This window comes from Monodelphis domestica, chromosome 5, assembly GCF_027887165.1.
Source record: "Monodelphis domestica isolate mMonDom1 chromosome 5, mMonDom1.pri, whole genome shotgun sequence".
In the NCBI taxonomy this organism is placed as follows: domain Eukaryota; kingdom Metazoa; phylum Chordata; class Mammalia; order Didelphimorphia; family Didelphidae; genus Monodelphis; species Monodelphis domestica.
In genome coordinates, this window is record NC_077231.1 from 42,718,972 (window position 1) to 42,737,508 (window position 18,537).

General features: G+C 38.1%; 1 protein-coding gene across 6 annotated transcripts in view; it reads right to left on the reverse strand.

Moving 5' to 3' along the window:
• Positions 1 to 18,537, reverse strand: part of GRIP1 (glutamate receptor interacting protein 1) — an 808,853-nt gene that overhangs the window by 516,470 nt on the left and 273,846 nt on the right. For 2 of the 6 annotated variants that reach the window (XM_056798430.1, XM_056798415.1), the window contains exon 1: positions 10,694 to 11,967. The exons of 2 other annotated variants lie outside the window; for them this stretch is intronic. In XM_056798430.1, the coding sequence (XP_056654408.1) occupies positions 10,694 to 10,826 (133 nt within the window). In that variant the 5' untranslated portion in view covers positions 10,827 to 11,967. Of the gene's footprint in view, positions 1 to 10,693; positions 11,971 to 18,537 lie in introns of those variants that run through there. 2 more of the 6 variants (XM_056798422.1, XM_056798428.1) reach the window with 2 other exon arrangements.

Here is an 18,537-nt window from a genome sequence, read left to right on the forward strand (position 1 = left end):
AATAATAATAAATACCACTACTTGGGATTAACAATACCATTTAGAATAATAATAAATAATACTATTTGGGATAAATACCACTATTTGCAATTAATAACACTATTTAGAATAATAATAAATAATACTATCTGAAATAAATAGCACTATTTAGACTAATAATAAATTGCACTATTGGGATTAATAACACTATTTAGAATAATAATAAATTATACTATTTGGACTAAATATTGCTATTTAGGATAATCATAAATAACACTATTTAGGATAAATACCACTATTGAGGATAATAATAAATAATATTATTTGGGATTAATAACACTATTTAGAATAATAATAAATAATACTATCTGGAATAAATAGCACTATTTAGACTAATAATAAATTACACTATTGGGATTAATAACACTATTTAGAATAATAATAAATTATACTATTTGGACTAAATATTGCTATTTAGGATAATCATAAATAACACTATTTAGGATAAATACCACTATTGAGGATAATAATAAATAATATTATTTGGGATTAATAACACTATTTAGAATAATAATAAATAACACTATTTGGGATGAATAGCACTATTTAGGAGAATATGTAACTCTTCAAGATAATAAATGACACTATTTAGGATAATAATAAATAACACTATTTGGAATATATAACATTACTTAATAAATTATACTATTTAGAATAATGACACTCTTTGTTGTAAGTAACATTAGTTAGAATGATAATAAAGAACACAATTTAAGATAAATAACATTAAGTGAGATTGCCTATTGAAGAAAAGTAACTTTTTTTTTTGGCCTATTCAGAAATACTGTCTCCAACATTACTGACAGATGGTGGTCCAGTTTCTGCTCTGTTTCATGAAGCAACACATTTTCTCTTTTCAAAACTCTGTGTGAAAATGTGTCCTTCTAATGAGTAAAAATAGCCCCCTTCGTAACTTCTACTCATTGGTCCTGGTTCTGGCTTCTGGAGCTGTAAAAACCACTCTATTGGCTCTCTCCCACATTATACCCTTTCAAACATTGAAAGAGAGTTATCGTATTATTTCCTCCCTCCCCCCACTCCTTTTGTCTCCTCTGGGTCCTTTAAATGCCCCTCCTAGAACTTGGTCCCAGACTATCTGTTCACCTCTTCAGTATGCGTTCCATTAAATATCCCTCTAAAAAAAATCAGTGACTAAAATTAAACCCACTGGTGATCTATAGGGCAGAGTCTGGGGTCTACAACCCAGGATACAGAATTTGTAAGGAGTACAGTGAGTCTATTAAACCCTTATTCTGGACAGTCTACATCTATTAATGTAGACAGCAATGGCGGGCAGACCATGGAGTCAAAAAGTCCTACTTTTGACAGATACTAGCTGTGTGACTTTAGACAAATCACTTAACCACTCAGTGCCCTTCAGGCAACTCTGAAATAATAATAGTATTATTACTTAGCATGTTAAGCTTTGCAAAGTGTTTTGCAGAGCTTATCTAAGAAGTATCCTGAGGGGTAGGTGCTATTATTAGTACCTCCATTTTACACATGAAGAAACTGAAGCTGAGACAGTTTAAGTGGCTTGTCCATGGTCCAGTTAATGAGCATCTGGATAGTATTTGAACTCAGGACTTCAAACTCCCAAGTCCAGGGTTTTATCTATTAAAATCCTTCAGTGTCTCTGATTAAAAGTGACAAAGAACAAAAAATAAAAAAATAAAAGTGACAAAGAAGTTGCTGATGTGTATCAGCAAAGGGTTTTCCCACAATTAGTGTTTCCCACACTCATGCAATCACACATCAGGTTAAAAAAAAAAACTATTGAATGAGATATTTTGGACAATAATATCATGTAGCTAAATCTTAGTCGATTGTTTAGCTTACAGTTGACTAAAATACAGAGATCTATTTCAAATGAACTGCAGTTACAAAATAATTCCCCAGATTCCTAATTTTCCAATAAACTTTTGGCTTTTTAACCTGGAGTTCAGCTTTACATTTATCTTTGTTAAATTTCATCATGTTTAAAAAGAACCTGATCCTAGAAAATCAGGATCCCCAAAGTCAAACCCAGCCTCAGACCCTGGGCACCTCCCTTAACCTCTGCCAGCCTCAGTTTCCTCATCTGAAAAATGAGAAAAATAATGTAATAACCCTTTTCTCTCATGGTCGTTGTGAAGACAAAATGAGATAATATTTCCAAAGCTGTCTATGAACCTTGTAGAGCCATACAAATGCTAGCTATTTTTAGTTGTAACAAAACACTTGTATGTTGGTCTTCCCAAGCACTTACCTTCACTGTTAATGACACTGTCATGGAACAAAAGGATGAAATCTATTATTTTTTTTTAATTCCACAGTAATTTGGCCTGAACAAAATGTGTTCACTGCTGAATTTGCCTTTTTTCAGATAACACACTGTCTAAATTGAACAGTGGTATCCGGGGGGGGGGGGGTATTATTTAATATTTCTGAGGTGAATGAATATGAATCAGATAAATACCTCCAATTAAATATCAATGACAAGCATTAAGAGAAAGCTAACTGATTGCTCAGATGACTGAATTATTTCATTCCTTTTTTCTTTCTGCAAGTCGAGCTATTCTAAGATGCTGACATAAAACACTGGGCAAATGGAACATGTTGACCACTCAATCCTGTACAAGATTAAAAATTTCCTGATGCCATAAAAAAAGGTAATTCCAAGTAAGAAAAATCAGGAGTGTGGTCATAGACCAGGAAAGGGGGAAAAAAAAGGATACCTCATTCTATTTCATTTAAAATTCCCCCAACCACAGGTCAGCCCCCCCTCCCCCAAGGGATTGCATCAGCTGGGATCTGGAGTTCAATATATTTAGCAGGGAAGTTTTATCATCTTTGTTCTCAAAGCAAATGATTAAAACACTCCTCCAGTCTTATAGCCTTATCTCATGAATTATCCCATCAGGGACTCTATTCTTCAACCACCCTGGGCTACCCAATACTCACAAAAAGGTTCCAGGCAGTCCTGAATCACACTTCTTTATGCCTAAAATATCCTCCAGGAATCTCTACTTGTTGATATTCTAGTCATCCAATGTGATCCATCCAGGCTTAATTCAAATGCCAACTCCCCCATGACCCATTCTCTGAATTCTCCAGTCATAAATAACACTTCATTCTCCAAGTGGTCATTCCGTACCTCTCCTCTGATTTTGCTGTTTTGCTCTCTGGTTAACTTAGAGTCATAGAATTTGAGAGTTAGAAGAGACCTCATTGGTCTGGTTCCCATCACCACTTAGCACACCTTCCTAATAGTCTCCTTCCTGTAATTTGGTTTGCCTTCCTCAAGTCTCTCCCTACTCCAATTCATGCTCCACCTGGCCCCAGAGTGATTTTCCAAGGCAAGGGTAGGAAATCTAATCTTTTGGAGCCTTAGTATCCCCATGTGTTAAGTGGGACAAGGGGAGATAAGGTTTGGTGATAACTTCCCTAACTACCTCACCAGACCATTGTGAGGAAACCCCTTTATCAACCTTAAAAGTGCTTAAAATGTTTGTTTTTGCTGCAAGGGCAAAGCACCAATTCTACTTTGTTGTTGCTCAATCATGTCTAACTCTCCATGAACCTATTTGGGATTTTCTTGACAAAGAAACCAGAATGGTTTGCCATTTCCTTCTCCAACTTATTTTATATATGAGGAAATTAAGGCAGATTTAAATGACTTGCCCAGGGTCACTCTGATACAGTGTCTGAGACCAGATTTGAACTCAGGGGAAAATCAGTCTTCTTGACTTCAGTCCCTGCACTCTACCCGCTGCACCATGCAGTTGCCCCTACTACCACTACTGCTGCTAGCAACAACGTCTCTACATGGGCTGGGGGCAGTGAAAATAGAGTATGATAGGGAAATGATGCTAATATTTTTCAGCAGAGAGGGCTTGATCTGTGCCAGCATTGGCTCCAGTTTTCATAGGCTTTAGAGAGAAGGAGCATGGCAATATAACTCTAGAATCTGACCTCACCTTCTCAGGTGCTTCTAGCAGACTCTGATAGAGAAAATGAATTGCCAATATCTGATTATCTGATCCATCACTAAGACAGACTCCTTCAAATTGGGTAAACAAAACATTCTCCTTTAAGAGCTCCAGGTAGTCTCCTTAATAGGATAAGGAGGGGGGGATGCCCAAGAGCTTGAAGATCTCTTTTCTCATAATGTATAGAAAGCTATGGCTGCCCACAGAGAATTGAATATTTCAAAATGGTTCAACATCGGAATGACCTCATTCTGCACTTACAAAACCACACTGGTTAAGAAAACAACCCAATTCAAAATTACTTCAAACAAACTACAACAACCCATGTGGTCAATGGTGTCTGCCAATCTGCAAACAAACAAACAAAAACCCACAAGTTAAAAAAATATACAACTTAATAATAAATTAATAAGGAAAAATAAGACCAAACCAATATGGTCTAGAAGATATCTAGAGTTCAGCCTTGAAGCCAGGAATATATTGGATCAAAACCAGCCTCTGATATACTGTCTGTATTAGCCTGGAAAAAAAGGTGGCTTAACTTCTAGATAAGTGCTCTAGATAAGTGGAATCAATCTCCAATAGAAATGGGGGCCACTGATATCTGTTAGTGATGGAATACTATTGTGCTCAAAGGAATGATGAACTGGAGGAATTCCATGTGAACTGGAACGACCTCCAGGAATTGATGCAGAGTGAAAGGAGCAAAACCAGGAGAATCTTATATATACAAAGAGTGATACATTGTGGTACAATCAAATGTAATGGACTTCTCTACTCATAGCAATGCAATAACCCAGGACAATCCAGAGGAACTTAGGAGAAAGAACACTCTCCACATTCAGAGAAAGAACTGTGGGAGTAGAAACACAGAAGAAAAACAACTGCTTGATTACATGGGTCGAGGGGGATATGATTGGGGATGTAGCCTCTAAATGATCACTCTGGTGCAATTATCAATAATATGGAAATAGGTCTTGATCAATGACACATGTGAAAACCAGTGGACTTTCATGTTGGCTATGGGAGGAGGTTGGGAGGAGGGGGGAAAAAGAACATGAATCTTGTAACCATCAGAAAAATTTCTTAATTAACCAATTAAAAAAGAAAAAGAAATGGGGGCCACTAATCTGTCTAGGTGGTACAGTGGATACAGTGTCAGGTGAACTCTTCCTGAAGTCAAAGCCAACCTTAGATACTTCCTAGATGAGTGACCCTGGGCAAGTCACTTAACCCTGTTGGCCTCTGCTTCTTCATCTGCCAAATGAGCTGGAAAAGAAAATCATCAACTATTCCAGAATCTCTGCCAAGAAGACCTCAAATGGAGTCACGAAGAATCAAACATGACCAAAACAACTGAACAAGGACACAAACTGACTTATAAGTTCTTTCAAAATTTTGTTAACTATTTTCCAACTCTATTTTCATCTATTTTGGGCTACATTTGGGGCACTTTGGCCTGCATATGGCCAGAAAGTCAGGTCTTTGATACCTCTATTCTCGGGAACAGTTGCAAAGAATAAATATCTCAATTAGTAAAGGAGTGTCCTCACTTGGGAATTAAATTAAAATTAAAAGAAAACATTAATCCCAATTTCGGGTTCTATTTTTTCCAAGAAGAAAAATACAAGTCAGTGGTCCTTCTAGACTACCAACCATCTCCCATTTGTCTGTTTTTGGACAGTTTGTTTCTTAAGCCTGGAATGAACCCTCTCTTCACTTCTGTCTCCTAGATGCCCAAGATTCCTTCAGGGTTGAGTTCATTTGCTCCTTCTTCCATTTAGCCTCTTCTGAATCTAACGCACCCTCTCCCACTCCCAGCCTTGATTCCCTGAAATTGAATTAACCAGGAATATATTTTAGATTTGCTTAGTTGTGTATATATGTTGTTTCCCCAAGAGAAAGGATGCTTCCTTGATGATATGCTGATTCTTTTCAGTCTTTTTATTAGAATTTTTATTATTTTTTATTATATATTTTTATTTTATATTTTATTTTTATTATATAGAATTCCTTTGAAACACAGGCATTTACTCTAATAAATGCTCATTGGTTAATGTTTATGTTTCAAAGGAATTCTTCTAACATGCAGGTTAGAGAAATTGCCATGGAAATGGACGAGGGTCATTACCAAGCGCAAGACCATCCCCTACTTTAATGGTGTCCTATACAATTGTCGGAAATGTGCAAAAGATGCTGAAGCCTTAAGTGTTTGTGGCTCATTTGTCTCCAATAAAAGGAGGTAAATAGATCTTTAGTTCAAGTATTTCTGTAGCTAACTATCCCCAGGAGAAAAAGAAAAGGACTTTAAGTCCAGACTCTGTGACTTACCATCTATGGGACCTTCTCTCTGAGCTCTATCTCCAAATGAGAATATTAATGTTCCACCTGCATTTTTTAATAAAACAAAAACCCTTTGATTCTAGTTATTGGTTCCAAGGCAGAAGAACAGGAAGGACTAGGCAACTAGGGTTAAGTGACTTGCCCAGGGTCACACAGCTAAGAAGCATCTAAGGCCACATTTGAACCCAAGATCTTCCATCTCTAAACCTAGCTCTCTATCCACTGAGCCACCTAGCTGTCTCTCACTTGCATTATTTATCACATGCTGTTGTGGTAAAAAGCACTGTGTAAACTACAAAGTACAATATAACTTCATTGGTCAGATGATATTCCTTGTGACTCAAGACCTGGGATTTCATCAGCATAGGGTTTCTATTGAAGCAGGACTAAAACAAATTCTTGGTGAGTTGCTTGGGGGATGAAGGAAGTCTAAGAGGTTAATAATTGCAAAATGCTTCACATACATTTCATGCTTACAGTCCTGAATAGCAGATGCTATGATCTGCATTTTTGTTGTTGTTCAGTCTTTCAGTCCTTTCTTGACTCTTACTGAGCTCATTTGGGCTTTTCTTAGAAAAGATAAATGGAATGGTTTGCCATTTTGTTTCCCAACTTATTTTACAGATGAGGAAACTGAGGCCAACAGACTTAAGTGTCTTTTCCAGGGTCACATGGCTAGTAAGTGTCTGTGGCCAGATTTGAACTCAGTATAGATGAGTTTCTGACTTCAGGTCCAGCTGCACTTCCTAGCTGCCCTATCTCCATTTTTACATATAAGGAAACTAAGGCTGGAATAGGTAAATTGCTCACCCTTGACCATACAGCTAAAAATACATCAGAAGCAGAAGATAAACTCAGTTCTTCCTGACTCCTAAGCCAGCCCTCTTTATCTGATTTTATAAAATCACTTAATAATGTCCATTCTGACTTTGTAGGTCAAAATTTCTGTTATCATGGATGTCAGTAGAGCTACTATGCTAACAGATAAGTTTCAGCTTGTCCATTATAAATTCTGATTTGCAGTGGTTCATGGCATGTCTTTAATAATGCAAGTGGCAATATAAATTTAGCACAGCTGTTACTGCAATACAAAAAAGAAACAGAATCATAAATATTTTTCTTTTATATCACAAATGTCATAACTATGAAATCCTCAGGCTTTTTTAAACCAAAGTGCCATTACAAGTTGATGTGAAATGAAAAACAAAATAAAATTAGATTTTAAGACAATTTATGAATCTTAACCAATAGAAGTTGGGTTTTTTTTTAACATAATAGCAAGCAAATCGTGTGACTATTTAGATTAAAAGAAATACTTAAAAGCTTTTATTTTCCTGGATTTCTGGAAAATCATATATGGGCTTGCTGAAATTCTTGAAACTTTTTGGTTTTCAAAAATGGCCAAAAATTTTTTTTAGAATAAAAATTTTAATTAGTATCAACTGATGGGCAAGTTGCCAGGCAGCTAGCAATTCCCTAGAAACTTCTTAAAAATGTATTATCTGTGGGAAACCTTTACCAGGCACATCCCAACACAATGAATCCTTTCAGAGACTCAGAAAAGTTGGCAATCTAGAACTTTAGAGAGTTCTTCTAGAGCTATAAAATCATAGTCCAGTTCCCTTTAATTTCAGGTAAAGGAAGTTGATTAATAACACACTTTCTAGTTGAGACATCATAACTAGTTAAAGACGTTGCTACTTTCATTATCTGATGTCAGTTCTAGTGAGAAATCAAAGGAAAATTCCACATTAGCTCTAGAGTAGAGTACCTTTAGGGCAGCTAGGGGGCCCAGTGGATTGAGTACCAGGCCTGGAGTCAGGAAGACTCATCTTCCTGATGTTAAAGCTGGCCTCACATTCTTACTAGCTGGGTGATCCTTGGCAAGTGGCCTAATTCCATTTGCCTCTGTTTCCTCGTCTGTAAAATGAGCTGGAGAAGAACATGGTAGACGACTCTACTCTCACCAAGAAAACTCCAAATGGGGTCATAAAGAATTGTGTATGACTGAATACCAACAATAAAAGAGTACCTATACTTTGTAGGATTTTATACATTAATAAAGGGCTTTGAATTTGAAATGCATCATGGCAAGCCTTTGAAATATAGAAGCATGAGAAAGCTTGATGGAATTAAATTTCATGAGTAAAGTGAAAATACCTCTCCACAGAAGTATTAGGGAAGACATCCTGGAGAAATATGAAGAAATTTGGGATCTTAAAACCACTATTTATCTTTTTTCCTGACATTTTTTCTGCAAAACAATTTTAGGAGAAGACACATCTAACCCAGGTCCAAGAGTGGCACACTGTTGTGTCCTGAAACAAAAGACAAAAGCTCCACTAAAAAGCCATTAGGTGGTATGACACAGCTCCATAAAACACTCAAAGCTATTAGGAGATCGATGATGAATGGTCAAATCCCAAGAGCTTAAGTCTCCTGTGTCACATTTTGTTTATTAAGTAGCTATTTCAAGATGTAGGTGAGATATTCATCTAACTCTGCTGAACTAAATACATTACACAGTAGATGGCTATTTAATTCTAAAGATCTACTATGCTGATAAATAGTGGAATAGGACTGATCTTTACATATATGGCTTTTCTTAACTCAGGAGGCTGTTTACTTAGGATGGATGACCTTGACCAATTTCTAGCAAGCTCAAACTATTATCTTATCATTGTGTTTTTTAAATAACATCTTGTGCCTTTGTTTTTCTCTTCCCTGGTTTCATCTATTTGAGCAGCACATCTCCATTGGAAGACTTCAAAGAGCTTCAACTTTTTTCATAACTGTTGTTTTCAGCATTCCCTTCCCAAAGTGTCTAATGGTCTAGTCTGACACCTTCTGTGTTGAATGAAGGTAAGCAATAAACAGTCCACTTGATTTGCAAAAAAAACAAAAAAAAAATATTGACTTGCCAAGGTCTGAATTTGACTTATATTTATTGATAGTATCCTTATAACAGTTACTAAGATATCCTCTGAAATCCCTCTATTTTATCATAATACTTGTAAGCTTTTCACCCCAATCTCCTTCTTTTCTTTCCCTCAATCTCCTTTCAAAGCTTGTTATGATAAAGTGAATATAATACATGGGCATCCTTACATACACCTATACAAAATATATATGTACTCAATTAAAATTGGTCATGTAAAATCTTTTAAGAGATGAGAATGTTCTCTGATCATAATTCCATATAAAATATTTTTTAAAAACAGTATTCAGCAGACACTAAGTCCATTAAAAAATAAAGTGGTCTGTAAAAGACAAGTCTTTGTAAACTGACACCAAGCACCAGAAAAAGCATTCATGCCCTTCTTATTACTACTACCATGTGATTTCTTTTTCCCTAAATCACAGCAGAGTCTTAGGCATCTAAAACTAGTTTTCACAGTTTCCAGTACAACAGAAATAGGGCTCTAAATTATTTATTATTCAACACAGAGCAGTTGTAAATGAGACATTTATAGTTTGACATCATTACTCAGACAGAGGGAAAGCTGAAATGGAACTTTGAAAAGCATCATATTCGAAATGATGAAAAAGGAAAATTTTAGTTTAAAAATAATTTCGATGCAGTATGGATGAGTGTCAGTATCTTCACACAGAGGCTACCATTACAAGCAGCTTCCCTCCAACTGAACCCTTAGGCGTTTCTGGGCATTTTCAATCCACTGGAATAAGTCAAAGCTGCAGCATGAATTCAAAGCATTGACAAGCACAAGGAAAAATGCAAGTTCTCTACTACTTAAGGGCTAATTTGCAAGCCTCCTAATGCAGGCGTATTATTTTACTCTACAGCTACTCTGGTAGCAATAAGGGATTACTTAAATGAAAATTTAAAAAGCAGAAATTATGAACATGCATCACAGAAAGCCTGGAACGACTAACTTCCCATACTACAAGAAACACATTCAATTAATCACCAAAAACTGTCTCGAAGTCAGGATCCCTCATATTAGATCATCAGCCCCAACTGGTAAATAACCAAGGATTTCTTCAGAACTAGTCTTTTCCTTTCTAAAACGGAATGCAGCTAACAACAACCGCCAAAAAAAAAAAGTCCTGAAAGTCAACAAAGTTCATTTAGTTGGTTTATTACCATTGTAACACAATTAACAATTGCACTTCAAATATGAGCCCGCTGGTTAGAGAGATCTAGAATATTTTATGGCTCTGTGCTGTTAGCAAATAGCAAGAGAAGAAACACTTAACCACTGACGGGAGGCTTACTGATAAGAGTGGGAACCCTCTGGCACTTACAGATAAAGATCAAAGCTACAGGCACCACTTATTGTTATGGGAGCAGAAAGAATGGGAGGGGAAGGAAAGCTTACTTCGAAAATGTTCAGAAGCATAGTAATAGACATCCTCATAGCCCTCGTGGTAATCCTCTTCTGGTCTGTACTTTTTCCCCTTTCTTCTTCTGGATCGTCTGATCTGCTTCACAAAACCTAGGAAGCGGTCCATTGCCTCCACTTTTCACAACCAGCCTAGTTTGCCTTGGATTAAACAACAGCCAGGCTTCACGGAGAGCTCTAGGCATGAGTGGAGCCCCCCAACCCGACCTCCCAAAAAACATCAGCTGGAAAGCAGTGTCCTTTGACCAGTCTCTCCGGTGCCATCAAAAAGAAGAAGAAAAAGCCAGCAATAATTTCTGCTACAATAATGAGGCACGCAGTTTCCCCCTGGTATTTTTGCTCATGTCACTTCATAAACAGGAGTGTTTTGTTTTTTTTAATTAAAAAAAAAATAGAAAGAGGAAGAGAGAGAGAGAGAGAGAGGCGAATTCTGGAAACCTAGAAGGAAAGGCAAGCTTTGAACTTCAGGAAGCATTCAAAAAAACAAAAGGAGAAAGTTCAGGAGATCCGAGCTGATGGCAAGAGGAATCCCGACACTACATAATTTCACTAGCCAAAGTCTCCATCATTTGAAGGTAGGGGGAGAGGGGAGGGGTAGGGGAGGAGGGAGGGGCGAGCACAGCATCCTTGTCAATGGACTGAACCATATCTCCAGGTGGATCTGGCTCTCTCCTGCTTACTCATCGCCCCTTCCCGGACAAATGCGAGCCAGAAGCACATCCCGAAGAAACCCCCTTCCTTGTCCCTGGCTCTAAAAACAGCCAAGTTGATGAACTCTCGGTGCTCCCCAATCTACTCTGAATAAGCAGCCAAGTGGTTTCATCCATACACACAGCCCACTTGCCGACAAGCGTGTGCTCTATGTGTTAATTGGAGCAGCAGGAAGAGGGCTCAGCAGCTGCTTTCAAATGACACGTTTACCCACTGGGCATTAATGTATTCCGATCACTGTTTGATCTAAATATTAACATGCACTTCACAGAGAGAGCCCTCATAGGCTTAGCAACAACACACGGTCATCAGCAAAGAAAAGACACGCAAGCCCATTCCGCGTCTACCTGGGTCAGCCTCAGAGCAATCCTAGCTGAATTGTAAAACTTACAAACACCCAAAATGATGAAAGGCAAAAGCAGCGAGGCAGCGCGGAAAACAGAATTCCTCTGGGAGAACAGGGAGGCAAGGGGGCGTTCTTCACCAGGGCTGACTCAGGTGGTGGAGGTTCAAAATAGAAACAAAATGAGCCACTCAGAGACCACTCAGATACCCTCCCCCCCTAAACTTCAGCGGATCCCTATTACCCCGGGATCAAATAGCAAGTTCTTTATTTGCCATTTATGGCTCTTCACAGCCTGCCCCCCCTTTTCAGTTTCCCTCACCCCCCACCCCTCATGGTATTTATGAGCTAGTGATACTGACCTATTTGCTATTCCTTAAACAGAGTACTGATTTCCCATTCCCATGCCTTAGAACAAGCTATCTCCACTTAATGTCTTCTCACCTGTGCCTCATTATCCAGGCTTCCCTGGTTTGGCTCCAATTGCCCCTTCTGTGGGACAGGCTGCCCTCCCACCCAAGCCCTCCTCTCTCTATCTACTCTGCATATATCTTCATTCTACTCCGTATATATCTTGTATGCATCTCCTCTTCCCCATTGGAGTATAGGCTCCTTGAGGGCAGGAACTGGCTTTGTACTCTTGCTTTTCTTTCTCTCTATGCCCCCTGGTCAGTAGGGACTGCTAAATAGCAAACAATACATAGTGTTTGATTAAAAGGATATTCAAATGAAATTTTTTTTAATTAAAATTTTTTTAAAAATTTAAGGACATTCAGCAAGGATATAAGGATTCAATTGTGTACAGATTCTTGTCTATACTTGTCTGAACCTGTCAATGGTGATATGCTAGTTGGAAGGGTGTGTTAAGGTTCCACATGGAGTCCCTGACTCCTCCTGTCCTGGCTTTTGTACTTATTCAACCAGAAAGCTGTAGTACAGACCTTCACCTTTTTCATCTGTTTTGATTGTCTTTTTTTTTTTAACCCTTACTTTCTATCTCAGTATCAATTCTAAGACAGAAGATCAGCAAGGGTGTAGGCAATCAGGGTTAAATCACACAGTTAGGTGTATCAAGGGTTAAATTAGAACCCAGATCATCCCAACACCACACCTGTCTCTCTAACCACTATTCTACCTAGCTGCCCCCACCTCTATATTGATTAAGTCTTAAGGATGGTTGCAATATAGTCTAAGAAACATCTAGTCTAGCCTGTGAAAGGAGAGATGCTACCTACAATAAGAAGAAAAAGGTTGTCCTGATTTTTAGTGGAATTTCACAGAATGGAAGAGCTGGAAGGGACCTACATGGTCAAGGACTAGAGATCAGTCCTTACTCACAGTATGGATCTCAGCAAAAGGAAACCCTACAAACTAGTCCTTTAAAAATGGGAAGTGGGTGGGGATGAAGGAGGTGGAACTCAGTACTACTTAAGACAGTTCATAGGGGTAGTTAGATGGTATCAGGACTAAAGTCAAGAAGACTCCTCTTCCTGAGCTCAAATCTGGTGTCAGACACCAGCTAGGTGACCCTGGGTAAATCATTTTACCTTGTTGGTCTCAGTTTCCTCCTCTGTAAAATGAGTTGAAGGAGATGGCAAACCACTCCAGTACCTTTGCCAAGAAAACCTTGAATGGGTCACAAATGGACACATTCCATTTTTGGACAGCAGCCATTATTAGGAAGTTGCTCCTTCCTAATGAAGGAGCTGATATCTGATATCTGCCTCCCTGTAACTTGAAAGGAAGATAAGTATCAATGATTACAAGTTATAAACAGAAGGCAATCCCTTTTCTGAACAACAATACTTCAAAAACCTGAAGACTGCTATCGTTTCTCCCCATTCTTCATTTCTCCAGACTTAAAATCTCTAGTTCCCTCAAATGATGTATAATTATGACATATTTCAAGGGCCTGCAGTGTCCTGGTCACCTTTCTTGGGACCTGTGAAACCATTCAGTAGGTTTTCTCAAATATGATGTCCACAATGAACACCACATTTCAAATCTGGCCTGACCATAGCTGAGTACAGTAGAACAACTTTCTCCCTCTCCCTGGACAGTTCAGTGTATACTTCTCTCTAGAGAAACAAATCTAATAACAAACATAGTGGCTACAACTGTATTTTTTTAAATGGGAAACAAAGTAAAGGGTAATAGAATTTCATAAATATGTAGCCATATTTCAAATATGAGCAAATATTCTGAGGGTCTCTTAGTCAGTTTATCTTGATTTTATATATTTCTTAATACATCAATTGGCAAGAGACTCCCTTTTTTTGACTACTACATTACCAGGTTGATTCACTATTAGTTTGCAGTCTACTAAAACTCCTTAGTTATCTTCACATGAACTGTGATCTCACAATAAACCTATGAGATGGATAGTTCCAGTACTAATGCTATTATAGATAAGAAAACTTGGGACTCAGAGATGAAATAACTTGCCTGTGAAGACATGCACTTGAAGGCTTACTAAGTGCTGCTCTCCAAAAACCCTGGAGTACATAGAACTCCATAGTACTCCAGCACTACAATAGAACAAGTATTGCTATCCTGACAAAGAATGAAGTCCTACAAGTCCATTGCCTTCCCCAGAGTCACACAGCACTGAAATCCAGAGGAAAACCCACGTGTTCTGATTTCCAAAATAGTATCCTTTCCCCTCCCTCCCTCTACCATATAACTTCTCATCCTCAGGATTCTTTATGATAAGAATACCAAGACAATTTTGGAGTATGTCCTCTCAACAACAGAGGCAGGAGATTATTTACCATCCCCATATTACTCTCTCACTCTCTCGTGTCTTCAGTAAATGAAGATTATGTCATAAGGAAATATTTGATCAGCTCAAATGCAATTAATCACACAAGGCAGATATATCATCTGCTGAGTGGCCAGTATCCTGTTACCAGTATTCTAAGAAATGTGATTTTTTTCCCCCTAGTGTTTCTAACCATAGCAAAGGTCATTCAATCTCCTTGTAAAAGCAAGTTTGCAGAATCATCACACAGGAAACCAACCCTACACTGGGCTACTGTGTATTTGCTTAGATCCGCAAGTAATTTTTCTTCCTTAGTGACTTAAGTCACTTTACAATTTCCAAGCAGCACCTGCTGTCAATGGACAAGCGTAGCATATACTTAGATACCCAGTTAGACAACACTGAATTTATCTTTAGTTAAGCAAAGTTGAATTTCACCAAGCAAGAGTGCTCCCAGTTGAAATATTTCAATTCCTTTAATGCTTCGGGAATGTTACTTGGATCAGGATCTTTCCTGTTTTTATTTTTCAATAATACAGCTGGGAAGAGATGAACTACTTACTTTCACTGATTAAAAAAAGGAAAGATAATTTTGTTTTCTTTTCTTTTCTTTTAAAGCCCTTGCCTTTGTCTTAGAATCAATCCTAACTATTGTTACCTTTATTTTTCCTTTATATATATATATATATATACATATAAATATATATATATATATCAGTGAACACTTATTAAATACCTAATATGTGCCAGGCACTGTTGAAGGTGCTAGAGATTCAAAAAGAGGCAAAAAAGCCAAATCCCTCCCTTCCAGAAACTTCCAGTCTAACGGGGGAAATATCAGGCAAACAAACACGTACAAACAAACTAGGTATAGGAAGTAAGTAAGAGAGGGAAGGCTCTAGAATTAAGAGAAGTGGGGGAAAGCTTCCAGTAAAAGCTGGAATTTAAAGGATGCCAAGGAGGTTAGTATGACCATGCTTAATATTTTATCTCTCTCCCTCTTTGCATTCTTAAAGCTGACTGAATACTGAAAGGACCTTCCTCCCACTTCAGCCTTTCAGAAGCCTTTTTCCTCCTCAAAGACTTAGACCAGAGGAGGGAGCAGATTTCCAGGAAGCCTTCCTTCCCTCGCCCTCCCATCATTCAGTGCTTTCTGCTTTCTCAAATTATCTTGCATTTATCTTGGTAGTTTCCCTTCATTAGAAATTCCTTGAAGGCTGGAAGAACCATTTCTGCCTTTGTATATCTAGTACGAAATTCATGAACTTTTTTATTGATTGAGAGGTAAGTGGTTTAAAATGTAAGTTTGGTTGGGGGGGTGGGGGGGGGGGGGGGTGGGGGGTGGGGGGGGGGGGGGGGGGGGCGGGGGGTCTGGTTTATTGGTTTATGCTATGAATGTCTTGTTCTTAACCTTTCTATCATGAACCTCCCTTTGGCAATTTTGGCAAAACATATGGATTCATCAGGCAGCTAGGTGATACTCCTGGCCAGGAATCAGGAAACCTTGAATTCAAATCCAGCCTCCAACACTTCTTAGCTGTATGATCCTGGGCAAGTCACTTAGCCCTTTGACCTCAGTTTCTTCATCTGTAAAATGAGCTGGAGAAGGAAATAGCAAACCACTCCAGTCTCTTTTGCCCAAAACAAACAAACAAACAAACAAAAAAAACACCAAACCTCATATAGGGTCACAAAGAGTTGGGCACAAATGAAACAACTGAACAACAACCACAATATATGAATTTCTCAGAATAATGTTTTTAAATCCACAAATTAAATATATAAAACTACAAAGGAAACCAGTTACATTAAAATAGTTACCAAAATATTTTTAAAATAAGTTCAAGGGCCCCAGCTTAAGAGGCTCTGGAATAAAAAGTATAACATTAACAGAGGACTCAAAGCTATGAAGAATGATTGATTTCTGGATGTAATAATATTAGAATTTCTGCACCCCTCCATCAAACAATAACAAGAGATCAAATTTAATTTAATTGAAGAGGGATGTGGTGTATAATACTTTTCTTAAAAAAAAAGAATGACACAAATACTGGACAAGAAAAGGAATAGATACAGAAAAATGTACCATGGTGGAAAGAGCACTGGCTTGTAAATTAGAGGCCATGGATTCATATCTTGTCATGACCACCTTGGACAATCACTTTGCCTCTTTAGGCTCCCTTTCCTCATTTATAAAATAAGTAACAACTGGATAGTGGGGCATTGAGGTGGACACAGTGGATAGAGAACCAAACCTGGAGATGAAAAGTCCTAGCTTCAAATCTGGAGAAAGAGAGAGAGAGAGAAGAGAGAGAGAGAGAGAGAGAGAGAGAGAGAGAGAGAGAGAGAGAGAGAGAGAGAGAGAGAGAGAGAGAGAGAGAGAGAGAGAGAGAGAGAGAGAGAGAGAGAGAGAGAGAGAGAGAGAGAGAGAGAGAGAGAGAGAGAGAGAGAGAGAGAGAGAGAGAGAGAGAGAGAGAGAGAGAGAGAGAGAGAGAGAGAGAGGAGAGAGAGAGAGAGAGAGAGGAGAGAGAGAGAGAGAGAGAAGAGAGAGAAGAGAGAGAGAGAGAGAAGAGAGAGGAGAGAGAAGAAGAGAAGAGAGAAGAGAAATTAGAAGAAATTAAGAAAGAAAGAGAGAAATTAAGAGAGAAAGAAAGAAAGAAAGAAAGAAAAGAAAGAAAGAAAGAAAGAAAGAAAGAAAGAAAGAAAGAAAGAAAGAAAGAAAGAAAGAAAGAAAGAAAGAAAGAAAGAAAGAAAGAAAGAAAGAAAGAAAGAAAGAAAGAAAGAAAGAAAGGAAAGGAAGAAAGGAAGGAAGGAAGAAGAAGAAAGGAAGAAAGAAAGAAAGGAAAGAAAGAAGGAAGAAAGAAAGGAAGAAAGAAAGAAAGAAAGAAAGAAAGAAAGAAAGAAAGAAAGAAAGAAAGAAAAGAAAGAAAGAAAGAAAGAAAGAAAGAAAGAAAGAAAGAAAGAAAGAAAGAAAGAAAGAAAGAAAGAAAGAAAGAAAGAAAGAAGAAAAGAGAGGAAGGAAGGAAGGAAGGAAGGAAGAAAGGAAGGAAGGAAGGAAGGAAGGAAGGAAGGAAGGAAGGAAGGAAGGAAGGAAGGAAGGAAGGAAGGAAGGAGGAGGGAGGAGGGAAGGAAGGAAGGAAGGAAGGAAGGAAGGAAGGAAGGAAGGAAGGAAGGAAGGAAGGAAGGAAGGAAGGAAGGAAGGAAGGAAGGAAGGAGGAAGGAAGGAAGGAAGGAAGGGAGGAAGGAAAAGGGAAGAAATGAAGGAAGGAATGATGTAGGGAAGGAAGGAGGAAGGAAAGAGAGAGGAAGGGAGGAAAGAAAGAAAAAGAAAGAGGGGAGAGAGAGACAGTCATAGGGGTGATACATCTTTTCAAGTAGCACTGGCCATATTGATTTTATGATGATTTTCAAAACTAGAAGGGGTGAGGTTGGGAAAGAGGCTGACCAGAAAGTACATGAGCAATGATGAGTCAATGGTCCAGGGAGAAAAGTCAAGCATGACTAGAATCTTCTTGGCTTCCGTGGATCACGTGAAGTTCTCAGTAAAAAGGTCTGAACAGGAAAAGGCTGTCTGGATCTGGTAGCAAAGCTACAAGGGACTAACTGTCCAGGGATGCGTGCCATAAATGTGTTTGTTTATTTGTTCTTTAAAATAGGTTGGAGAATACTAGTTCAGAAGGGAAGTGTGAGAGAGAAAAGTGCTGTCTTGTGTGGAAAGCTATATGACTGCTTCTTAGGGAGGAAATAATTAATATCTTCTCTCTTTTCTCTTTTTAAGTTTTTGCTAGCACACATTCATTACTCTTAGAAGCACGCTGCATTGAATAATTCAGCCTACTTTATTTTCTAATATGAACAAACTTTCCCAATGAGTGTAATTTGTATAGGTTAGTGAAAACTTGCCTAAAAATAAGGCTTTTATTCAGAAGGAGTCATCTGGACTGAACCACTGAGAAGGTGGTTATGTTAAACTGCTTTCATTCCAGAAAAGTATAAGCACAATTG